At 36.9% G+C, this 26,895-nt stretch overlaps 1 protein-coding gene across 2 annotated transcripts in view; it reads right to left on the bottom strand.

The window, feature by feature from the left end:
- MAU2 (MAU2 sister chromatid cohesion factor) overlaps positions 1-26,895 on the bottom strand; it is an 87,640-nt gene that overhangs the window by 30,106 nt on the left and 30,639 nt on the right. For both annotated transcript variants that reach the window (XM_072601115.1, XM_072601116.1), the window contains exons 5-14: positions 26,773-26,867; positions 25,236-25,263; positions 14,714-14,869; positions 12,746-12,892; positions 10,282-10,372; positions 9,786-9,889; positions 8,460-8,537; positions 6,981-7,046; positions 5,037-5,120; positions 322-371 (exon numbers count right to left, since the gene is read on the bottom strand). In XM_072601115.1, coding sequence (XP_072457216.1) covers positions 322-371; positions 5,037-5,120; positions 6,981-7,046; positions 8,460-8,537; positions 9,786-9,889; positions 10,282-10,372; positions 12,746-12,892; positions 14,714-14,869; positions 25,236-25,263; positions 26,773-26,867 — 899 coding nt within the window. The remainder of the gene's footprint in view (positions 1-321; positions 372-5,036; positions 5,121-6,980; positions 7,047-8,459; positions 8,538-9,785; positions 9,890-10,281; positions 10,373-12,745; positions 12,893-14,713; positions 14,870-25,235; positions 25,264-26,772; positions 26,868-26,895) is intronic.

Genomic DNA, 26,895 nt, shown 5'->3' with positions numbered 1-26,895 from the left:
TAATAAATATCTGTTGAATTAAATTGAATTTTGTTATGCAAAGCAAATTCGAAAGTAAAAAGAAAGTCTCCCTCATGCTTCTATAGCAAGGTAGTTTACTGTAAAATTCACCAAAAGATGGATGTTTTTTCCCTGAACTCTTGCAACAATATTTTCCCAAACAGTACTTTTTGTGTGCTAGCAAGTATAAAAACATTACATTTATAAACTACTTTAAAATCAAGTCAATGTGTCTAGCGTCGTTTATGTGTTTGATTGCTTGCCTCAAAAGCTGTTACAAAAAAGTCGTTGGGTCATTCAATTTGTATCTAGAATTATTACCTTACAGGAAAGTTGTGGTCTGGATTTATTCTTTCCAATAAATTGTACAGCTAGAAGTAAAAATCAGAAACATCATTAAATCTACAGCAACAATTTCCATTGTGGCCCTACATGTACTACACCCTCCCAAGGGATGCCTGGATGTTCTGAGTATGATTTGCAGTATGGTACTATTATGGCAGAAGTCCATGGCTGCTTATAACTCTACATAACTAAAAACTCTGATGGAAGATGTGGGATGCAAATAGGGTCTGGCCAAGCAACAAGGTCTGTGGTCATGCTGGAACACAGGTTAAAGCCATTACTTATGTTGTTTTCTTTATAGTCAGTCTATTGTCCTGGCAATCACATTTTCAGAATACAATTTCAGTAATGATTAGAATTTATTAGATGCAAGGGATAGACTAAGGTTGTAAATGTATTTATACCTTTGGTCAAGAGTAATAACATGAACTTCCCAGAGTATGAGCTACTTAACTGATCCTCTATAAGAATATGGATATGGAAATAATGGATATAAATTCTTAGGTTATATATCCTTGCTATAAAATGCCTTCCTAGCAATTTCTGCTTATTCTTCAAGGCCCAGCTTAAATTCTACCTCCTCTAGAAATCCTTCCCTGACACAGTCCACTTGACCTTGCCAGAAATAATCTCTCATGCCTCTCAACTTCTTATCAACTTTATCTCTTTGAATTTCACATTTCCTCTCTATTGTAGTTATTTGTGTAGGTATCTTATTCCACCACTGGATTATAATATTCTGGAAGGTAGGCACTATGCCTTTTTTATCTTTGAATTTTTCAGAAAGTATGGCCTGGCATACTGTACAGAGAGGCCTTTAATAAATATTGGTGTAGTAAATGAAAGTATATTTAAAATTGTGATCCTCTATGGTACTTTTTTTTAAGTCATTTTTATAGCAGACAATTAAAAAATTTCAAAAATCCAAAGTAGAAACTTTGTTTTATGTAATCCTATCAATAAAGCTTTTACTAAACAACTAATTCTTTACCTTGGTATAAAGAAGTATGTCTGTAGATATCTCACTACCATTTCTGATAAATAGGTAGAGGATGTTGGGACACAAGGGCTAAGAAATATAAGTTCAAATGTGAGGATCTGAAAAATAATGAATAATCAGAAAGAGAACGTATTGCTTTTATTACAAAGAAGACTTTTGTTTTTTACTAGACTCATGATTTCATCAATGGAGGGAGCTCCTGGTGAGGATTTCCTTCCAGCAATTCAACTGGGAACCTGCTCTGCAGTTTATCATCTTAAAAAGCTGCTTGAGACACTGAAAGATTAAGTTATTTGTCCAGGTAACTCTAATATCAGCTTTTTATTCACTACACCAGTCTGTCTTTGTCTTAAAAATGTCATGTTACTCCTATGCAGAAATAAATTCAATGGCTCCCTATTATCTACAGGACACAGTTCAAATTCTTGGCATTCAAAGCCCAATTTACAATGCCTCTCATTACTAGACCCTAGAGGAACAATCTGTTTCTATTTCCCCTGCCTAACCTGGACAGCCTCTTCACCTACTCGAGGAGCATTTGACCCTCTAGACTTTGGCCTGTCCTGCTCCTCCAGTAATAATGGTACTTCCTACTTCCAGAGGGCTTTAGAATCTATAAAGTGCTTCCCTCACAGTGCTGAGCATTGGCAAGGCAGCTAAGATTAGTTGTTTTTCAAGATGAGGAAGGTGATGCTCAGAGAGGTGATTGCCATGGCCTTCTGATTCCAGTCAGTACTGGAATATTCTTTGCTGCCTACCCCAATTGTGCCCACCTTCCCAAGGGTCTCTTTCATGAAACTTTGCCTGTCTACTCTCACCCACTGTTAGCTTTCTCTTCTCCAAACTTGTGTGGTGACAGTTTTTGTCAATGCACCTCACCTAATACATAATCATGGAATGCCTTGTATAGGGCTCACTCTTCTGTCTTATTTTCCCAAGTAGCTTCTAAAATTCTTAAGGAAAAGGAGCATAACAAATGCATCTCTGCAAACCCTATATCATCTAGGTCAATATTATTATACTGTAGACCTTCAAAAGTATTTAAATTAAGTCACTGACTAAATCTGATTTGATTTTTATATTCAATTTAAACATAACTGAAGAAATACATTTATGCATAAAGTGATATGTTTGCAATATGGAACCATAATCAACCTTTATATGCTTTGCTGAAGTGCTTTCACAACCACTATTTTGTATGGGTCCTCACAACCATCCTAGAAAGGGGCTAAGGCAGAGAGTAATTGAGGAATTGAGGCTTAGAGAGAGAAAATGACTTTGACCTTGTTCAAAAAGAACAGGATAGGCAAATGAGGGGGTGAGGGGAAATGTCCTTGTATATTAAGAAGACATATGAGGAAGGAAAAGAAGCAAGCATGGAAAATCAGAAGCAATACTGACCTTAGAGTATACCACAGACAACCACAGAAAGAGGAAATAAATGAAGAATTTGGGAAATAGGTAACAATCTTGGCATAGTAACATGATATAGTTATTATGGGTGATTTCATGTATTTGGACATTTAGAGGGATCACTATTCCTCTACCAGTGTAACACCTAACAACTCTTTCACTCAGCTTACTGATAATTTCATCCCTAAAAGGCAAAGGAACCAGCTAGTGAAATTTCTATTTTGGATCTGATAAAATCCAAATAAACGGGGATTCTCAAGGAAGTGACTTCTCTATCTTGGGATTTATGATAGAGAAAGAGAAAAGTGGGGCAGAATCTGACACAGAGCCTAGGTTGTTTTTTGGGCCTAGGTTTTAGGTGAGCAGATTTCAAATGGTTCAGAGAAAGAATTCATAGAATTTGATGGCCTAAAATTTTCTAGGGGAAAGTCAACTAAAGAGGGACACAAAAAGAGGAAGAATCATAATGAAGAGAAAAAGGATAAACTGGTCTATGTGAATACAGAGGAACTACATTAACCAATGTGAATTTTAAAAAGATATATAAAGGAGATGCCAAGGGAAGGTCATGTATTATGAAAACATGTTAAGTTTTGAAAAAGGCTAATTGAATGAACTATAAATGTTAAACCTAAGGAAAAGAAGAAATATGACTGCCTTGACTTCAAATTCATGAAAATGGGATTAGACTTATTCTGCTTGGCTTCAATAAAGAGAACTAGGACAAATGGATAGAAGTTGCAAAGAGACTTAATGTAAGGTAAAACTTCCACAAAATTAGAGCTATCCCCAAAGTGGAATGAACTACCCTGAGTGAGGTCTTCCATCAAAGGCTAGATGACTATGTGTTGAATGTATGGCACACAGCCCCAAATTCAAGAATTAAATTAAAATGTAACTGGGAAATATTTAACAAAATAAATAAAAATACAACAACAGATGATGTTAATTTGTGGTTTTCTAACTCAATATACTACCAGCAGGGATCCATTTCTATTTGAGTTTGACAGCACTGGTTTAACGAGAATCTTTATTCAGGTATAGCTTAAATTATACGGCTTCTAAAGTCCGTTCCAACTCGAATTCTGGGACTGATACTTCCATTTATCCATATTAAATTTAATTGTACCAGATTCAATTTAACATTATTAATATTGTTAAGTAATAAGTGTCATCTAGTATGTTAGCTCTCTCTCCAGAACTGAGCTTTATTATCTTTTTAAGCTAGATTTTAACACAGTATTTGATAAAATTTTTCAAGCTACTCTTGTGGAAATATTGGAGGGACATGAGCCAATAGTACAGTTAGATGTATTCCAAACTGGAGAAGGAAGAACATTCTAAGCACCGTGGACAGCCAAAGGAAAAGCCTGGAGCCTAGAAATGGAGTATCCCATTTGTGTTCCATGCATTTCATGACAAAGACACCCCCATCACTTGGCTCCAAATATTTTTTCTGACTGTCCCCCCAAGCCTGGAATGCTCTCTGTCCTCATCTCCACCTCTTGGTTTCCTTGGCTTCCTTCAAGTCCCAACTAAAATCCTGCCTTCTACAGAAAGCCTTTCCTACTCTTAATTCTAGTACCTTCTCATTATTTCCTATTTATTCTGTATATATTTTGTTTGCACATATCTGCTTGCTTGTTGTCTCTCCCTGGGACTGTTTTTTGCCTTTCTTTGACCCCCTATTCTTAGTATGGTGCCTGACATTTACTAGGGCTAAATAAATACTTACTGAGTGATCAAAAATGAAATCATTAATAGTTCAATGGCAATTTGAAAAATTGTCCAAGGCCCCACAGCCATTAAAAATGGCAGGCGGACTCAAATTCAGGTATTTTGAGTACAAGCCTTGTGCCATTTACTACTTGTGTGATTTCTGGGTAAGTCACCACCTTTCTGGATTCAATTTTCTCATAAGTAAAATGAGAGTGCTGCTATAGGTCAGGGGTTCTTAACCTTTTTTTGGACCCCTCTATCAACCTGGTAAAGCCTATGGACCCCTTTTCAGAATGTTTTTAAATGTATAAAATAAAATACAAAAGATTTCAAAGGAAGTCAATTATATACTGAAATACAGTTATGAAAATATAAGAGAAAAACAAGTTAACGAACCCCAGGTTAAGAACACCTGCCCAATGATCTCTAAAGTTCTCTCTACCTCTAAATCTATGTGCTTCTGCTGTTTCTACTATACTAGAACATTATCTTATTATTACACTATCAAGTTATAGAAAGATAATTGAAGACAAAGGTTTAGAAAAGGCATGTCACCTACCTCTTGGTGTCTATTGCCTTCTCGAATGTACACACTGGCGAGATTTGTCACAATAAATGCCCACAACTCCTGATGAGTGGTAAGCTATAACAGGAAATATTCAGGAAATGACAAATGAACAACAGTAAGAATAGAAGTAACACTACAGAATACACATTCTCATTTGTTAGATATACATCCCAAGCTTTTTGGACCAGTGAATTATGATACCATACTGGATAACTTAATGATATACCTCTACATCTCCCCCAATTTTCCTTAAAATGAAATACCAAGTTAGTTTTTAAAGAGAAGGGAGAAAAGCTAGGCATTAAAGCTAACTTAAATTAATTTTACTTTTAACACTGAAGAAATCTGTGAATCCTAGTGACAAAGCTAGAAACATTTAGAGCATCACACCAACTAGAGATGGAAGAACCTCCAACCTGGGAATAAAATAGTAACTTGTTTATATTTACATAGGGCTACAGAGATTCACACTGAGTTCCCTAGAGGGGAAATCTATACATCTTTGTGGCCCTTCCAGAGAAATGCATGACTACAGCGACTGGATCAGCTCAACAATGGACAAGGTCCTGAAAGCAGAGGAATTTTTGCACTAAGTCTACTGAAGGAAAAAGGATTCCTGGACAAGACTCGGTCCTGGACCAAGTAGAGGAATATCAGAACTAAGCAGGATACAGCAAGGAACAGAGCCATGAGGAGGAGGAGCAAACTCAGACTTCCACTTGCACTAAACCAACAACCACACTCAAATCCCATAATTCAAAATGTCAATACGATATCTCCACTTGGACCTCCCGTTACCGTGTCAATACCTGTACTATGGTCATCAACTTCCTCCCCCATCCCCCACCAGAATCTTGGATTTTGCCTCAGGCAGACTGGGTTCTGAAGGGTGAGCTCTCACCTTATCTTACATAGAACTAGGCCTCTGTATCACTTCTTTGTCATTTCCAAGCCATGCCACCCCAAGTACATCAACCCTTCCTACTTTCTAGTTTTTCTTCATGGGTTTTCTTCTCCCATTCAAATATAAGTTCTTTTTTGGTAAGGACTATCCTCTTTGCTTGTGTTTGTATGCCTAGTACTTAGTACAGTGTCTGGCATATAGAAGGCATTTAATAAATGTTTTACCATTCATTCACACATAGCTTTTACATTATTTTATTTAAACCTCAAAACAATTTTCTAAGGTAGATAATGCAAGTATTATTACATAATATCAAAGAACAGCATTTCAGAGTTTAGTTTATTTCAAGATCATATATCTAAGAAATCTAGGTCTTCTGACTTTAAGTCTTACATGTTCTTCCACTATACCATGCTGCCAAAAATACAACTCTGAGCCACAATCTTAATCTGGCTTCTACCTTAATTTACAAGAGCTACATAAAATTAGTTTAACCCTAGGAATGGAGTAGTAACCCATGAATAAAAAGACTAATATGATTGTAACGACATCTTGACTGGGGAATAAGTGAGGATGGAAGTTTGTTCACCTCTAGTCAATCAAAATCAGCTACTTTTCTCTGAATAACAATAGCTATGACTAACACTCTCATAATGCTCTAGAGGTTTATAAAGTACTTCCCTTATAACTTTACTGTGAGGTAAGCAATACAAATATTATTAGTCTCATTTTAAATATTAGTAAATTGAGGCCCAGGGATGTTGTGACATGTTTTAATATAAAAGATCTAGTGAATATCAGAGCTGGGTCTTCAGATTTCACGTCAGGCTGCTCTTCTCTATATTGCCTCTAAATGTTCTCTGGTTTTAGCTCTTTAGTGTTATCTTATAGGCTGGCTCTATCTGGGGCAGATAATCCTACCATCAAAGTGGTGGGTGTGCTGAGGTGAAGTGGTAATGAGAGGAGACTTTTATAAACTTAAAATGGAGATATAGCAAAGTTAAAGAGTAATAGTAAAGTTAAAACCTTACCCGCAATGCAGTAGTGAACTGAGCTTCCGCATTATCCATGCAGTTAACAGAAATACAGTACAGACCCTGAAAAGAAGAAAGGGCGGGGGAAAAGAGGAATACTGAAATGTCACTGTATCCACAAAGCTTCTTGGAAGAATGGTCATTAGCCTGCCCTGCTGCATGAAATTTGGAAAGAATACAACCAAGCAGGGTAAAGAGAGGGAGACAGCTTCTGCCCTGGTGAGAAAAGGAGTATTGTTTAAGGTCTGGAGGCCATATCTTAGGAGGGACATTATCAATCTGGGATGTTCTCAAAGGTCCAGATTGATAAAGGGTCTCAAAAGCATCCAATATATGAATGGGTTAGATGCTTGGAAATGTTTAGTCTGGAAAAGTATCTTTGAGTATATGAAAGGCTATCATAAAGAAGAATTAGACTTGTTTTACTTGGACCATAGGCAGGAAGGCAACAAGTATTTATTTTAAGTGCTTGCTATGTTTCAGGCACTGTGCAAAGCACTGGGGATTCAAGGAAGCAGAACAAGGATTAACGTGGAGATGTTAACGCAGATTTCGTTTGAATATTTTTTTAAAATGACAGTAATTAGAGTAGTAAGTAGAAAAGACTGCCTTGAAGAAGCGAGTTCCCTATCACTGAAGGTCTTTAAGCTGTGGTGAGATGACAAGCTATCAAAGATGCTGTAGATGGGAATTTACCTAAATGACCTCTGACAACCTAAAGGTTTTATGACAGAGTCTTAAGCCGGATACCTAAAACATCCCTTGGGTTAACAAGCTGCTCTAGATCTCATAAACACAATTACCTCTTCTAGCTATTCTTTCTCTAAAGTAACCACTTCATGTAACATTCAGCCTATGTTAAATCAGCAGTTCTGAAACAGCTGGATCTACATACATACTGTGCCACCGGGTAATGACCAAGTATACCTTCATGCTGTCGGAGCCATACACTGCATCTTGACTAAATTATAAAGTAGCAAGTTAGAATGATCTTAGTAAGTTACAGTATATTTTAACTTTCTTTGAATGGAAAAGAAAATTAATAAACTTCTTTCCAAATTTTAAATAATGACCTTGGCTCCTTTACTTCACTGACTACTGAAAATATCTCTATGTTCAATATCAAGCTATTTAGAAGCACAGATTGTTAGGACTGGAAGGAACCATATCATTCCAAGGAATGATAACAAAGGACATAGGATGTCAGAGTTGGAAGGAACCTCAGAGAGGAGCTAGTCAAATCCACTTATTTTTCAAATGAGGACACTGAGGCTCAGAGCAGGGAAAAAACTTGCCCCAAGTCACATATACGGTAAGAGCTGCATGTAGAATCTAAATATAATACCTACCCCAGAGCTCTTTCTGTCTAATCAAAGAGAATTAAATTTCCCATGCAGAATTAAGGTTCCTTTAGAAACTCACAAGGGTTTAATAGACATTTAAGGTTTTACCTTATACTTTTAACTTCATACTCACTAATAAAGTATGTAATTGGGCGGCATGATTAGAAAATAGCCTTGGAGACTGCTGGCACAGCTGACAGACTTGTGAGATCTGTTAAAGGGAGGGAAAAAACCATTTTTATTACAGCATTCTAAACTTCCTAAAAGGCTAAACCAGAGACAGAATTAGCTCAAGAGAAGCTAATTTTTATTGTTAATATTATTATGAGGATAATAACAGTATTATTTATGTCAATCCTTTAAAAGTTCTGAGATTTTAGTCTTGCGGACATTCTTTCCCTTGAGATGTAGGGTTATAACTCTTTAGGTCTTTTTGATGGTCTTATTAGCTACTGTGGCCAAAGAAATTCATTACTTACCGGCCACTTTTTTTGGTGTAAACTTAGCTAAGCTGGGCCCTGAACAACAAATAAGTGGCTGGCTTTGCTAGTATATACCATGACAGCCTAAGGTTACCATGGGAGGGCAACAGAATGGGACTTCAGAGGAGAAAAAAAAATCCCATTTATACAACATTTTATAGTTCACAAAACAACTCCCTCATATTAATCCTAAAGGTAGTTAGTATGAATGTCACTTCATTTTATATAAGGAAACCCATGTTCAGAAAGCATCAGGACTAAAACCTACGCACTCTGACTTCAAGGCCAGTGAATTCAACTTTACCATTTGGCTTCTTCAAAAAGGCCAGAGTGTATAGAGATTAAAGTTGAGGACGTAACCATAAGACAGAAAAACATAAGGAAGACCCATCTCTTTCAGTCAAAGTTCAGACCCTGAACTCAATATTAGTAACTGAAGAAACAATGCTTGAATTCCTGCCAGATATAAATACTTTCCCTGTAGCACTTCCTAATATTAGACAGAGGAATTAAAGCAAGACAACACACTGTACCATTCACTTCTATCATATATGCAACTTTGTCACTCCAAATTAAATTTCTGCTCAAATGAAAATATATAATCACGTTTCATAAATAATTTAAGACCATCATGCTATTGCAAAATTCCTATGGATGTGCATGCTAATCATTAGCATTCATATACTACTTAATAGTTTACAAAGATTTTTACATATAAACTCATCTGGTCCTCACAGCTCTGAGAGGGTGGTGCAAGTGTTATTATCAGGGAAATTATGTGACTTCTCTGAGGTCAGTGTCTAGTAAATGGCAGCAAGGCCTTAAACCCTTGTCTTCTGATTCTAAGTCCAGTGCTCTTTCCACTAGGATATATAAACATGACTAAGTATGACTCAAGACAGAAATTTGTTTTATTTCTGGGTTTATAAATACTGAAGTGTGCAGGCAAATGATGCAACTAGACATGTCAAACTTACCTCCTGTAGGGCAGTGGCCTTGTGCCCTGTGACAAGTCGGCACATGATTATGTGTTCCAGCAATATTACTTGGAAAGATGACAAGATAGGACTGCAGTCTAACACTAAAGAGAGAATCAAGGAAATTTAGGAAATAAGAAGTGTACAAAGAAGCATGAAAACAAAAAAAACCCAAACTTAGGGAAAATGTGCCACAAGTCAATGTGCTGGCATGGTACCACTAGAGGGAACTGCTGCAGCAAGGATTTTCACTCAGATGGTTCTGCACCTGACATTAAATATTCTACATACAGATATATAGAATATCAGAGCCAGAAAGAACTCTAGCGATAATTTAGTCCAAACCTCTCATTTTATAGAAGAGAACACTTAGGTCTGAGGAGGGGAAATGATTCGGCTTAAAGTCATATCAGTGGCAGAGCCAAGATTAGATCTAAGGCCTTCATACTCAAAGGCTAGTGTTTTGTTAGATCACGTTGCCTTTTACCTTACTTACTTTTTAACTTTTCTAGTTGCATGAGTGCTTTGTCTGTGTACTTCTGTGCTTTCTCCAAGTAGCCGGCTTGCATAGAATGCATTACTGTTACCTGGCATGGAAAAGAATATTAAAAAACCCAAACACCTCAGACCTTTAAAAGATTTATTCCAACCATTTGAACAGAAAGCATTTATAGCACTCTAATGAGAGCTAATAAAATTTAATAAGTACATTAATTTAGGTAGTATTGTCATTTTTATTACATTGGTTCTGCCTACCCATAAGCAATTAATATTGCCCCCAAATATTTAGATCTGTCTTTATTAAAGCAATTCACTTTTTTCACTATGCCATGTTGCCCCTCTCAAGAAGAAAAGTAACTAAACAACGAAAATACCATATTCTTTGAACCATGTCATACTGCAGAGAAGTCTGCCATTCCACATTTTATATAAGGAAGGATAAGCCTTTTTCTTAAAGTAGATTAGTTGAACCCTGTGCATACACACACAACTGATTTCTGTTCACTAGGATGTCTTCTGACCCTCAGGAAGCATGCTTACTTCAAAAGAGTCCATCATCTTTTTTTTTTTTAATAACCAGTACATTAATACTTCAGAATAAGAATAAGCCTCTCCTTCTAATTGAAGATGGTTAAAATTACATACTAAATAATTTTAAGGTTTAGGTATATGATCTCTACATTAAGATGACTGTATATATGACCTTCTGTAGGAGCTATAAGTTTTTTTTAAGTGCTTATTATAAAATTATTATTATTATTTTAGTTTTCAATGTTCACTTTTATAAGATTTTGAGTTCCAAATTTTTTTCTCCCTCTCTCTCCAAGATAGCAAGCAATCTGATATAGGTTATACATGTACAATCATATTAAATGTATTTCCACAGGAAATCATGTTGTAAAAGAAGAATCAGAACATCAAGGAAAAATAATGAGAAAGAAAAAACCAACAAAAAAGAGAAAATAGCACGCTTTGATCTGCATTCAGATTCCACAGTTCTTTCTGTGGATTGGAATTATCTTAGATCACTGCACTGCTGAGAAGAGCTAAGTCTATCAAAATCAGTCATCCCACAATGTTGCTGTTATGGTGCATAATGTTCTCCTTGTTCTGCTTGCTTCACTCAGCATCAGCTCATATAAGTCTTTCCAGGTTTTTTCTGAAATATGCCTGCTCATCATTTCTTTTTTTAAAAAAAAATTTTAACTTTCAACATTCACTTTTATCAGATTTTGAGTTGTAAATTTTTTCCCCCTCCCCAAGGCATTATGCAATCTGATATAGGTTATATATGTACAATCATATTAAACATATTTCCATATTAGTCATACTGTGAAAGAAGAAATCAGAACAAAAAGGAAAAATCACGAGAAGGAAAAAAACAAAAACAAAATAAAGAAACAGAAATAGTATGCTTTGATCTGCATTCAGATTAAATAGTTCTTTCTCTGACTGTGGATAGCAGTTTCCATCATGAGTCTTTTGGAATTGTCTCAGATCATTGCATTGCTGAGAAGAACTAAGCCTATCAAAGTCAGTCATCCCACAATGTTGCTGTTACTGTGTATAATGTGCTCTTGTTTCTGTTTATTTACTTAGCATCAGTTCATGCAAGTCTTTCTAAGTTTTTCTAAAATCTGGCCTGCTCATCATTTTTTATGGAACAATAGTATTTTATTACCTTCATATACCGTAACTTGTTCAGTCATTCCCCAATTGATGGGTATCCCCTCAATCTCCAATTCTTTGCCACCAGAAAAAGAGATGTTATAAAGATTTTTGTATATGTGGGTCCTTTCCTCTTTTTTATGATCTCTTTGGGATACAAACCTAGTAGTGGTATTGCTGGGTATGTACAGTTTGATTGACCTTTGAGCATAGTTCCAAACTGCTTTCCACAATGGTTGGATCAGTTTGAAATTCCATCAACAATGCATTAGTGTTCCAATTTTCCCACATCATCTCCAACATTTATCGTTTTCCTCTTTTGTCATGTTAGTCAATCTGACAGGTGTGATGTGGTACCTCAGAGTTCTTTCAATTTGCATTTCTCTAATCAATAGTGATTTAGCTGTTCATCACTTTTTATAGCACAATAATATCCCATTACATTCATATACCACAACTTAAAACCCATCATCTCAGAAAGACTCTATCACTTCATTCTTATGTTTGTTCCAATGAAACACACAGTCCTTCCCATTGTTATAATGACCTCAATTATCATAAGAGAAATAACAACATATCTAATTCTTGCCTTGTAACTCACATATATTAATTTCCTTGTTTCTGTCTCAAATCTAGTGACTATGGCAACTTTATGGACATGAAAATGGCTTATATACTAATGTGATTTGAATGCCAGGCTGAGTTTTCAGAGGGAAGAGCTATACACATTTGGCTAGAACAGAGAGAAAAACTTTATGCTGTGCTAATAGTAGAAAGAGTGAGCTACTCACCAAGTAGACCAATACACACATGTGCTCTTTGGGCAGCCAATGGAAGAGGTCAGCAGGATTGCTGGGTAGAATTTCATCATCATGAAGAGTAGAAATAGTTTGAATACACTGCTGAAGCTGCTTTAGACATGGCTTCACGCTTTTCACCTATAGGAAGTTAATTCACATCAAACAGCAGTTCACTATGTTGAGATGAATACAATGGAGATCACTTTAAATGCGTTCCATTGAACCACTCATGAAGTCGAGGCCCAGATTCAGACATGATGAACACAAAGACTAGAATGGATCATGGCATCTTGCTCCCAGAATCTGATCTGTGAGACCTTTATGCACTCTTTCTCATCTACCAATCTGATATATTCTAGTAGCTGAGATCACCCCCATACTTCCAGCCCCAGAAACCTTAGGGCTTGCCACCCTTTTTCAAAGTACCAAGTAGTCTTCTAAATAGTATTCACACCCTCCTTTTTACTTTTTTGTGCTGAAAAGCCATGGCTAAGGTTAGCAAGGAACCGATTAAAATATAATAGACAAAATTAACAAATATATACAAATGTTTGGAGTCAGTGAATAGCCTGAAGTAATTGAAGCAGAATCCAGAGACCAGCCATAATTCGTTCCCCTCCTGGCTACACTTCTGACTTTCTGGACTTTGCTCCCACAACAGCCATGTGGGTACTACCCCAGTCCCAGCTTTTCAGCTTCCTTTTATGTATTGTCTTATCCTATCAGAATGTAAGTTCCTACAATGTAGGGACTGTCTTTTTGCTTGTATTTATATCACCAGTTCTTAGTACAGTGTCTGGCACATAGTAAATGCTTAATAAATGTTTGTTGCCTGTCTGTCTGCTTTTGTTGAGTTCCCAGGATCCATAACTAAGTTTTCTAGTCTTCCAGCTAAGCAGACTTAGCTGGATTCCTCAGCAGGAGAGGGCCCGGACTTTTGGTCAAGAGAAATGTGGTATCCCATCTATTTTTTTGCTAGCCTTTTGCCAGAGAGCTTCTTCCTCCTAAAAAGCTCTGCATGTAGGCCTTTGACTTCACCTCTTTCCCAGGAAATGATAACTGTGCTTATTCTTCTAATTTACTCAAAAGTTCGCAAAAAGAAGTCATTTCTTTACAATGATAAAATAAAGCCTTTGGCTCTCCTGACCTTTTCCCGAAACAGCATAGTTTGCAGGGCTTTAAATGGAATTCTTTATCTTTATTTGAACAGAAGGCTCTATGGATCAGGATGAAACCTGGAGTCTTATAGGCCCCAATGCCCTTTGAAAAATGAGAGCAGTGGCAGTCACTTGCACTCAGTGCAAATTAAGTGCTGCACTTGGGCTCTTGACAAGTTGCCACATGGGGCCCATGGGTAGGCAAAATATGAAGTGTTATTGCTGCCTGCCTTAAAGGCAGCATTTGCTAAAACCCTGCCTCTTTGATTCTGCTCAGGCACCAGATGGTAAGATGGATTCTTCTGGGTAGGAGTACAGCATGAGAGGTAGAAACCCTTTAGAAACAAAGGGTTAGAGTTTCATGTTCTACTTTCCTTGCTACTGTCTGAATCCATTTGTAGGTTCTAAAGGCATTATGTTGTTCAATGAGCCAGGCCTAAAGACTGAGCAATCTTCCAGATTTACTGTTCACAGACCTGCTGAAACTCAGCATGGTTAAGTGGTGACTGCTGTTCCTAAATCAGATCTCTGAGCTTTGCTTCATGAAACATTTTCCTAACCTTTAAATGAAGATGTTTTTAGCTCACAACCTCAATTTTTAGTTTAGCCTAAGAAGCAGTTTTCAGCATGCAATTTTAATACAATAACATATGTAGTGTTCAAAAATTATAATACATCAATCTTCATTGGAATTACTGATTCTTTCAGTTCACAAGTCTAGACTTTGAACTTAACACTGGCTAGTAATATTTTTTAAGAGGAGTCTCTTCTTGACAAATACAGATATAAAATAGTTACACACCTGTCCAGCATCCAAATAGTGCGTCACCTGAAGGACCAAGAAGAACACTCGGAGGGACTCCTTCTGTATGGGGTTCCCTTGCCAGTTTTCAACTATTTGTCCACAAAGCGTCAGAAGGGGATGGACTTCTTGCAACTTCCTTTCCATCAGAAGGAGCTGTAAGGAAAGGCTATTTGGGGTTTTATTTTGCTTTAACTGGAATATTCCTGATAGCTTCAAAAGGAATAAGGGGTTAAAGTGGCTGTGATATAGGCCATGAAACATGGCCTCATATAAAAAAAAATCAGGTCACACCCAATTTGAGATTCATAGATCAGTTAAATAGTGAGGCTGTCATTCTTACTGCAGCAAAACATAAATCTGGTTTAATTTACAAAAAAACAACTTTGAGGTTGCCTACAAGCTTTTCTATCAATTACCTCATCCTATCTGTTACTTCCATCCTTCCTCCATAGATAACACACAGTACTCATTCAGCTTACTTGCTAAAGCTCTATTTACTTAATGACAGTCATGCAGATAAATGCATGAATAAATCCCTACTGTGTTATTTCTCCTCATACTTCATTTAAATTCACTCCAGCCATGTTCTTTGCAGTCTCTTTCATTTCCTACCAAACTCAAATATGGTGCCATTGATGCCTCTTTCTATCCTGGCTATCTCCTTCCCCCTCCCCTATCTATTTTTGGATATCTTTAATCTATTTCCTTGTATTAGCTGAAACCTGGCCTTTCCCTGAGAACTTTATATCTTGAGCTGTATGTGCTAGCACCAAATGTGCTTTTTCCTATTCTCTGAGTTTAAAGGCATAATGAACAGAATCACAGAATCTCTGAGATGCTGAGAATCTCAGCAGCACCATATAGGAGACACGTAGATATTTAGCCAAAATGAATCTAGTGCAAATCATACCTAAGTTAAAATCAACTCTGCAATATAACAGATAATAATTTCTAGTCTTGAAGAAAAACTCACGATTATTTTCCTAAATAAATTATTCCTAAATGTTAGGAAATTTTTACTGATATCAAGCCTAAATTTGCCTATTTCTAAATTCTACTCATGGTTTCTATTTCTACCCTTCTTAATTTGTGTTGTCAAGCTTACTAGTCTGTAGTTTATAGATTCTAGTCTTCTTTTTTGAAAATTGGTACATTTGCCTTTCTTTAGTCTTATGGCACTTTGCATGTTCTTAACTGTCTTTTAAGGATCACCCATAGCGGCTCAGAAACCACATTAGCCAGTTCTTTTTGGAACCCTAGGAATGAAGTTCCTCTGGGTCTATTGACCTGAATTCATTCAGAGAAAGTAGGCAACTCTCTTATTACTTCTCTGTTTCTCTTGAATTTTTTTTTAGTTTTTTCCCTTCCCGTTCAAAGATTTTTTTTCTAGTTCTCTCTTGGCAGAAAGAAAAAAAAATAAAATACAAAAGTTGAGTAACTACCTTTTTTTTTTTTTGCTGTGTTATCACCATCCCATCCCCTCAGAGTAGCCATCCTATCCTTTTGCTGAGACTTTTTAAAAACTTACAACGTATCTTAAGAAATCCATAAAGCCCAACTCTTACGCTTCATTGTGAATATGAATGTGACACTGAGAGGGGCCAAAGACTCGTGGATTATATAGAAGCCTCATGTTTATAATGAATATATTCTTCAACAAGAGTTGGGAAATACTAATACCATTTAAAAAAATGAAACTGATTATATGATAACAGAGAGCAAGTGGTTACTAAAGTGAGCAACATTTCCAAATCAGTTCTTTGTGCAGCACAGATAGATAATAGACTTGTTAGGTAGGGATCAGAAATAATACCAAATTAGAAGAGTGCAAACAAGATGACATGACCTGACCTAGTTAATTAATCTACTAACATAGAAAAATGGGAAATGGGAAAAAGAATAGACATGATAACATTATCACCTCTTCCTCAAGAAATTTAACAGATTTATATAATCTGTCATAAGGAGACAAAAAGAACCCAGAAACTATCATAGCCAACAAACACTTTTCATCTTCTTGAAAAGAACAGACAGATGGGAAATGCTGGGCAACATAAAACTAATAACAAAATGTGCTTGCAAAATCTTTCAGAGGAGAATGGTGGGAGATTATGAAGAGTATCATATCAAGAAACCATGACATGCACTAGAGAAAAAAATTTTGCACAAGGTTTTGTGAGAGACCCAATTAAATCAGAACATCCTGAGAGCACTAAGGATGAAAGTGGAAGGATGTCAACAAACAGATGGAAAATAGAAGCGATTTGCTGACATTTCCATAAAAATAGGATTTCTGATACAAACAAGTTATTCTGTTATCTTGATCAATGGCAATGGAACCACTACATTTGGACTCTAACATCACAATCCTAAGTGTACTGTATTATGAAATAAAAGGGGTGAAAAGAAGACAAAGTTAGGAACAACAACTGGCCTGGACTTAGTATACAGAATGTCCAGGTAGAAGTGTCAATTTTGGAGAAGTTGAGGGTTCAGTTCTTAAGGTATCTGAAAGAAAAGAGCAAGTACATCACAGACTTGGAAGAAATAATAGACCTGATTATTACTAAAAAAAGATGACAGAGAGGAGGCAGGGTCAATATAGCAGAGTAAAAGCAGGGACAGTTTAAGCTCTCCCCCAAATCCCTCCAAATACCTGTAAAAAAATGATTCTAAACAAATTCTAGAGTTGTAGAACCCACAAAATGACAGAGTGAAACAAATTTCCAGCTCAAGACAAACTGGAAGGTTCACAGGAAAGGTCTGTTACACCAGTCTGAGAGAGGAGTGCAGTCTAGCGTAAAACATGACAGTATAGATGAGGCTGCAGCAAATGTGAAGCAGGCCTCAGGAGACTGAATCACTGGAGGCTGTGGTGGTTTCCAGACTTCTCAACCTACAAATGCCAAAAACAACTGAGAAGGTCAGTAAGAAATGTGTGTCAGACCTGGATGAGAGAGGAGGGTGGTCTGGTCCCAGCCCTGGAGTGGTGGAAGTGGCTTCTTCTGCAGCTCTTGGTCCACAAAACGTGGGGGGAACCAGCAGGTGACTGGAGTGGCATTGCAGGGATCTCTTTGCTGGTACTAAAGCAGGATTCTCTTGCTTTGCCTGTGCTTGGATCTGGGTCATAATCCTGGGGTGAGGAGGAGCACTGGCGTAGTGAAACTTGTGGTGGCAGTGGAGACAGAATCATCCTTACAGTTCCAAGGCAGAAAAGTGTGCTTGTAGTCATTCAGACCAGAGCAAAGATCAGGAGAGGAGTTAACACCTCTCCTTTGATCATACCACCCTGGAAGAACTGAAAATTTACAGGTCCCTAAAAGTATCTTTGAAAACAGCTGCACAAAACCCCTGAAACTTGGGACAGTATGCCTTCTACACTGGAAGTACAGCCCTACCTTAACAAGGAATTAAAAAAATCTATAGACTATAGATTCTTACTTTGGTGACAAAGAAGATCAAAACATACAATCAGAAGACGACAACAAAGTCTGAGCTCCTACATCCAAAGCTTCGAAGAAAAATATGAATTGGTCTCAGGCCATGGAAGAGCTCAAAAAGGATTCTGAAAATCAAGTAAGAGAAGTAGAGGAAAAATTGGGAAGAGAAATGAGAGTGATACAAGAAAATCATGAAAAAAAGCGTCAATAGCTTGATAACAGAGAACCGCCCCCCCCCCCCCCCAAATACTGAAGAAAATAACACCTTAAAAATAATCCAAATGGCAAAAGAGGCCCAAAGGCCCAAAGGGCCAATGAGGAGAATACCTTAAAAAGCAGAATTGGCCAAATGGAAAAAGGAGGTACAAAAGCTCACTGAAAAAAATGATTTCCTTAAAAATTAGGAAGGAGCAAATAGAAGCTATTAACTTTATGAGAAATCAAGAAATTATAAAACAAAATCAAAAGAATGAAACAAAAGAAGACAATGTGAAATATCTCATTGGAAAAACAACTGACCTGGAAAACAGATCCAGGACAGACAATTTAAAAATTACTGGACTACCTAAAAGCCATGATCAAAAAAAAGAGCCTAGACATCATCTTTCAAGAAATTATCAAGGAAAACTGCCCTGATATTCTAGAACAAGAGGGGAAAACAGAAATTTAAAGAATCCACTGATTTCCTCATGAAAGATATCCCTAAAGGAAAACTCCAAGGAATATTATAGCCAAATTGCAGAGTTCCCAGGTCAAGGAGAAAATGATTCAAACAATCAGAAACAGTTCAAATATTGTGGAAACACAATTAGGATAACACAAGATTTAGCAGCTTCTACATTAAGGGATTAGAGGGCTTGGGAAATGATACTCTGGAGGTCAAAGGAGCTACTATTACAAACCAAAAATCACTTACTCAGCAAAAGTGATTATAATTCTTCAGGGGAAAAAAATGGACATTCAATGAAACAGAGGACTTTTAAGCATTCTTGATGAAAAGACCAGAGCTGAATAGAAAATCTGACTTTCAAATACAAGACTCAAGAAGCATGAAAAGGTAAACTGGAAAGAGAAATCAAAGGGGACTTATTACAGTTGAACTGTTTATATTCCTACATGGAAAGATAATTGTAACTCATGAGCTGTTTCTCAGTATTAAGGTAGCTAGAGGGAACACGGGAACACACACATGGCACAGGGTAAGCTGAATATGAAGGGATGATATCTAACAAAATATAATTAAGATGTGAGAGAGGAATGTACTGGAAGGAGGAAAAAGGGAGAGGTAGAATGGGGTAAATTATCTCATATAAAAGAGGCAAGAAAAAGCTTTTACAGGGGAAGGGAAGAAGGAATGAATCACCCTTACTCTCATCAGATTTGGCTTAAGGAGGAAATAACATACACACTCAATTGGGTATGAAAGTCTATCTTACCCTACAGGAAAGTAGGGAGGAAGGTGAGATGATGGAAGGCAAGGCAGACTGGGGGAGGGGGTAATGAGAAGCAAACACTTTTAAGGAGGAACAGGGTCAAAGGAGAGAATAAATGGGATGGTATAGGATGGAGAGAAATATAGTTAGTCTTTCACAACCTGGCTATTTTGGAGGTGTTTTACATGACTATACATCTGTAATCTCTACTGAATTGCTTGCCTTCTTGGTGAGGGTGGGTAGGGAGGTAGAAAGGGAAAGAAATTGGAATGTAAACAGTTTAACTTTATAAAGTCCCTTATGATTTCTCTTTCTTGTTTACCTTCTCATGCTTCTCTTGATTCTTATGTTTGTCAGATTTTCTATTCAGTTCTGGTCTTTTCATCAAGAATGCTTGAAAGTCCTCTATTTCACTGAATGACCATTTTTTCCCCTGGAGTATTATACTCAGTTTTGCTGGGTAGGTGATTCTTGGTTTTTAATCCTAGTTCCTTTGACTTCTGGAATATCATATTCCAAGTCCTTCAATCCTTTAATGTAGAAGCTGCTAGATCTTCTGTTATCCTAATTGTAGTTCCACAATACTTGAATTGTGTCTTTCTAGCTGCTTGCAGTATTTTCTCCTTGACCTGGCAACTCTGGAATTTGGTTATAATATTCCTAGGAGTTTCTCTTTTCAGATCTCTTTCAGGAGGTGATCAGTGGATTCTTTCAATGTTTATTTTGCCCTCTGGTTCCAGAACATCAGGGCAGTTTTCCTTAATAATTTCCTGAAAGATGATGTCTAGGCTCTTTTTTTTGATCATGGCTTTCAGGTAGTCCCATAACTTTTAAATTGTCTCTCCTGGATCTATTTTCCAGGTCAGCTGTTTTTCCAATGAAATATTTCACATTATCTTCATTTTGCATTCTTTTGGTTTTGTTTTGTAATTTCTTGGTTTCTCATAAAGTCATTACCTTCCATCTGCTCCATTCTAATTTTTAAAGAACTATTTTCTTCAGTGAGCTTCTGAACCTCCTTTTCCATCTGGCTAATTCTGCTTTTGAAAGCATTCTTCTCCTCATTGGCTTTTTGGATCTCTTTTGCCAATTTAGTTAGCTTATTTTTAAAGGTGTTATTTTTTGGGTCTCCTTTTGCAAGCTGTTGTTGACTCGCTTTTCATGATTTTCTTGTATCGCTCTCATTTCCTCCACCTCTCTTACTTGATTTTCAAAATCCTTTTTGAGCTCTTCCATGGCCTGAGACCCTTGTATATTATTTTGGAGGTATTGGATGCAGAAGCCTTGACTTCCTCTGACATTATGCATTGTTCTTCCTCAACCAAAAGGATGGAAGAAAATACTGTTCACCGAGAAAGTAACCTTTTATAGTCTTATTTTTTTCCCTTTTGGGGGATTTTCCCAGCCAGTTACATGACTTTTGAGTCCTTTGTCAAGAGGGTATACTCTGGGAACCTGTAAATTCTCAGTTCCTCCACGGTGGTACAATCAAGGGAGAGGAGTTTACTCCCCTACTGGTCTGCGCACTGGTCTGGGAGCAACCAAAAACTTTTCTGCCCAGAATCGGCAAGTAGAATTCCCTCTCCACAAGTGCCTCCAGCTCCAACACACCAGCACTCCTCCTCATCCCAGGGCTGAGATTCAAATCAGCTGCTCAATTCTACCAGGGGCTTTAGGCAGAGGGCTTCCAAAGTGGATGCTGCCACTGTAGTGGCTGCTGCCAGTGGTCCAGACTGGGTTCCCTTCTCCTGGGTGAAGGAGCTTTCTCACTGACCTTTGAAGCTGTCTGTAGCATTTGTGGGTTGAGTAATCTGGGAACTGAACTGAAGCCTGTTCTGGCTCCTGTCCCTGCCATGCAGCATGGCCCATGCTAGGCTGCGCTCCGCTCTGCACCTGGTGCAACAGACCTTTCTTGTTGGCCTTCCAGACTGTCCTGAGCTGGAAATCTCTTTCACTCTGTCATTTTGTGGCTTCTGCTGTTCTAGAATGTGTTTAGAGTCATTTTTTACAGGTATTTTATGGGCTATGTGGGGAAGCTTCTACAGGTCCATCTTTCTACTCCACTATGTTGGCTCTGCCCCAGGGAGAGAAAATGGAATTCAAAGTTTTAAAAACCAGTGTTGGAAATTGTTCTTGCATGCAACCAGGAAATAAGATAGACAGAAAATGGGTATAGAAATCTATCTTGCCCTACAGGAAAACAGAAAGGGATGGGGATAAGAGAGGGAGGATGGTGACAGAAGAGAGGGCAGATCGGGGGTAGGGGTAATCAGAATGCATGCCATCTTGAAGTGGGGGAAGGGAGAGATGGGGAGAAAATTTGGAACTCAAAATCTTATGGAAGTGAATGTTGAAAACTAAAAATAAATTAATAATAAAAAAGATGACAGAGAAAATAACTATTAAAATATATGCTTACTTTTCCATCTTTATAAAACCTTTATGAGAATAATTTACACAAATATTGAGGGTACATGAGAACAGGTTTTTCATAAATGATAGCAGATAACATCTTTGCAGGCACAAAGCTGACTGCAAAGACATGGAGAATACAAAACCCCATTGTGATTACTGTTTAATTTTTAAAAAGCATTTCAATGGTAGCACAAAATATCTCTTAACATTCTCCAACATGTTGTCTCTGGCACATATATTACAATCATATGAAATTTACTGAAAGTTATAAGAGAAATACCACTGTAGAATGATTTTCTATTAGGATCAAGTTAGATATTAGTAATATCAAACTAGGCATTATAAGAATTGTTAAAACAAGAATACTAGTATCATTAAAGGTGTTTGTCACTGCTACAGACAAAAGAAGGTTTTAAGGAGGAAGGATTCCCTACAGATGATGAAATCCGTTTTGAGCTATTATTTTCAGATGACACTGCTGATTCCACCTTGGATCCTTGTAGAGCCTAAATGAAATACAGTTATTCTAAGAGTTTGCTCTAACCATCCACAAGAGAAATAAAAGGGGAAAAAAAATCCCTACTTTCCAGATTATGATAAGCTCTTGGAGGAACAGTTCCTAGAGCTGGTCTACCAGTGCATATGTCTTGGACAAATGCTGAGGATGAACACTGCACTGGGTCCAGAATTAGATGAGAGGAGTAAGCTACATTGCATTTGAAAAGTTGTGCAAGCTTTTAATGACCTGAAGCTTCTCCCTGAAACTAAGGCCCACCAATATTCTTACAGTGATGCTATATGGCTTTGAATCATGGAATACTACAATCTACAAAGTTACAGGTCAATAAAAAGGAAGTGGAGAGGTATATAGCAAGTGTAACTAGGTTGCAGCATATTATCAACAAAGAATTGGACAAGATAACTGCACAAAGATTTAATCACCTTTCTCTCATACATCTGAGAGATATATGACTGAGGAGAGTCATCTAGCAAGAGGGAGGGATATATTGACTAGGGAATAGCTAAACAAATTACGTGAAAGTCCATGGAAGCAATGGGATAATACTGACATTAAAAAATATGAAGAATGTGGAGAAGTATGAGAAAACTTAATGGGAATGATGTAAAGTGAACAGAACAAAAAAAGCAACATATATAATGACTACAATGTAAACAGAAAGAATAAATGAAACTGAATACTATGCAGTTATAACCACCAAGCTTGGCCCTGGAGAAGATTTGATAAGTTGTAAATCTCCTTCCTTTCCCTGCAGAGGTGGGGAAGGGAAGGGCTCATGGAGAGAGATACTGCATATACTGATAGGGTTGATGAGTTAGTTGACTTTGCTAAATTACTTTCTTTCTCTCTCTTTTCATCTGTTACAATAGATGGGTGAAGGGGACATACATTTGGAAATGACTATGATATGAAAACCAAAGGCAAAAAAAAAGTAAGGGATAACTAGTGGACAGCTTGAACGTTCCATAGGTCAAATTCAACTCCTGATGCTTATTTACACCTCTGTGACCTGAAGCATTCTACTTAAACCCCTCCAGGCTTCTGAGAGCCTTTTCAGTTGTAGATCTATGATGTTTGAAGGCCTTTAAATTAAATTACATTAAATTATCCATCTGAGTTGCACATATGGGAGGACATGGACAAGACTTACATAGAAGGTAAGGAAATATTATGTGAATTACTGGAAGGAGCATCCACATTGATGAAAATATAAATCCATCAAAGAAGCAAAGAAAAAAAATTAAATCCTTTGTTTTAGTCTTAGCTTTGCCAGCCTCCACTCAATTTGAGCTTTAGCACATCTGATACTATTCTTATAGATGTATGTCATACTTTTGTATTTGTCCTCCATTATCCATCCTTGCTTTTTATCACTGGTACCTTTTGAAAAATATGAGTTGGTTCAAGAGTGCCAGATGTGCTCATACTAATCTCTTTAGTCAATATCCCCTGTCTACTTGAGAGCTTCCACTTTTTCCTGGACTGACCTCCTGTAGAAATTTAGTCCATGGACTCCTATCTATCCTTTCCTCTGAACCCTTTGAAGTCTGCTTTTCAAAAATCTACAGTACACACCACTCTCACCTTTCCTCTTTCTATCACAAATTCCAAGCTGGGAATTGTTATTTCTCATTTTTTACTTTAGCCACCAGTTTCACCTTGTGGATAAGAACTGGGCCCAGAATATCAGTTTCCTTCACTGGTTCATCTTTTGAAGGATGAAATAATCATTGATATAGCAAAAAAAGAAGGTGTTTGCTCCCTTTACTCTCAGCATAAAAACAGTTTCAATTGATGTCCATATAACTGAATTTTCTCTCTCTCATTGCAACCAAATAAAATATAAATTTCTAGATTACTGTCTAACTGAATCCTCTGCATTTCTCATCTTTATCAAATGCTTTCCTCTCTCAATACCTCTGATTGTGCAGTCTCCCTGCCTTGAATAGACTCCTCTCCTGACCTTCACTTCCTCTTGCTGAAATCCCGCCCTTCTTTCAAGGCTCTCTTCTTCATGAAGTCTTTTCTGAACTTCTCAAATCTAAGTGATTCCTCCCTCCTCAAACTTTCCTAGAGCATTTTGGGTCTCTCTTTTGGCCCTCCATACTTTACTCTGTAAGATCCCTGTCTGTGTACATTTCATTTCTTCCATGAAGGACCATAAGCTTTTTGAGGGTGTGGATTATGTTATTTTTCAATGTTGTACATCCAATGTCTTACATATGTTAGGCACTGAATGTTTGTAGAATTAGATTATCATATCCTCTTTTTATTGCACATATGCCTTTTTCCCACTAGCAGACAAAAAGTTTTAAAATAGCAAGGTCTATGTCATATAATTTAGTATTCCTGGGACAGTCTCTTACATATCACAGGTGTTTCATAGATGTTTGCTGAATGAACCATTACAGCCTTAAATTGTTTATTTACTTGGGCTGAAGTGAAGTTAAACTTTTCAAAAACAGTAGTAACAATAAAGACTCAGAGCCTAAATACATGTCTAGTCAGATATTTCTGTTTTCCTTAAGTCTGTTTAGTTTTCAGAAGATAAACTGTTGGGGGCAAGTATTTTAGACATACAAAAACTATGGCTTAATGACAAGTTTTAATAATCTTGATACTTTTTTGAAGTTCTATTCAATAAGATGCCTACTCCATCCCACTCCCGTGTAATCCTCACATTGCAGAATTAAAAAACAAACTTTACTTACCATCCCCTTACTCAGCAGGAACAGTGCCCTGAAAACAAGAAGCCACAATGAGAGCCAGCAATGGCCTGAGTTGCTAAAACATGACAATTAAATACTCAGATATAATCATGTAGACAAGTTATACATTAGCAAATTTTAAAAGTCAGTTATTACAGTCAGTATTCTATGAAGATTCACTGCATAATGCTATAGTTCTCCTGGCTAAACTACACTAGCAGATGATATGGAAAATCACCTTGCTATTTATCTACTTACTAATTCCTCCCTGAGTCTTAAGTATGGGGACAAAACACTTGACCTATCTACTTCACAAGGCTACTGTGAAGTGTTTTAGCTGTATCTGACTCTTCTTGACCCAGTTTGGGGTTTTATTGGCAAAGATACTGGAGTGGTTTGCCATTTCCTTCTCCAGTCTATTTTACAGATGAAGAATATGAGGCAAACAGAATTGCCCAGAATTACACAGTTAGTAAGTGTGTGAGACTGGACTTGGAACTCAGGTCCTTCCTGACTCCAGGGCCAGCACTCTATCCACAGCACCACCTAGCTGCCTCTACTGTGAAGTAAGTAAGCATTTTGTAAATTTTAATGATTTAAATGTGAGCTATAATTATTATTATAAAGGTAATTAATTGCAGCTTTCTGGGATTCCATTTAAAACAAAGGAATGGCCAGAAAAAGCCTTACCAGATTTGTTTATAAATGGACTTTGGCCATAACAAATCCCCTAATGGTAACAAAAGGAGATTTTCATAGGAGAGAAGAATTTAAATTTTAAACAAGAAAAAGATACTTTCAAGGCCACATGTTGGTGTTAGGGTGGGTATTGGGAAGATACCATAGTACAGAACCAACAGCAACTGTCAGAGTTTAACAAGCTATAATGACATAAACTGACTTCTATGTAGTTCTTTACATCAATACAGCATTTTATATGCATACTGTTTCATACAACAACATTGGGAGGACAACCATATATTATTATTTCTGTATCATAAAAGAAGAAAATAAGGGTCAGGGAACTTAAGTTATTTTCCTAAGGTCAAATTGCAAAGCAAAGATTCACATTTAGCTCTCTGTTCTATTGCTTGTTCATACATGCCACACTAGTTTCCACTGACACTATCATTTGTAATTTACAATTTAAGAAAATGGTTAAATCAAAGTAATTTTCTTCAAAGTATTCTAGGCATCATTTTATGTCAAATATGGAGTAATTAATACTGAGAATTGCTGTATACCTTCTGAAGATAAAAATGTGGATTCCAGTTTAGATTATGTACTTTTTTTGCAATGTTAAATGGTATATCTTACAACAGTTTTAGGTCAGAATAAACAGAAAAATGTTAGGACTATAATTCAGAAAAGTTGCAAATAATCTTTAATAGAAACATGGTTGCTATATTAATTTTAGACTAGCTTGTCCATTGCTGAATTATTCCATACAAATCTGCAACAGGTAGGGAAAGTAGGGAAGAAATTAAAAAAAGTAAAAATGTGTGCAAATCAGGAAAAGAAAGGAAGAATGTATGTTTACCTGGTATATTCTGATCCTACTACCCTGGCATATTCTGCTCCAACTCCAAGTAAGTCACATGCAGATACCAAATCTTTTTCAAGTGTGTGAAGTTGCTAAAAAAAGGGAAGAGAGACATTCAGT

The sequence above is a fragment of the Notamacropus eugenii genome, chromosome 4 (assembly GCF_028372415.1).
Source record: "Notamacropus eugenii isolate mMacEug1 chromosome 4, mMacEug1.pri_v2, whole genome shotgun sequence".
In the NCBI taxonomy this organism is placed as follows: Eukaryota; Metazoa; Chordata; class Mammalia; order Diprotodontia; family Macropodidae; genus Notamacropus; species Notamacropus eugenii.
Note: the sequence above shows the minus strand (reverse complement) of the source record. Positions and strands in the feature narration are given on the sequence as shown.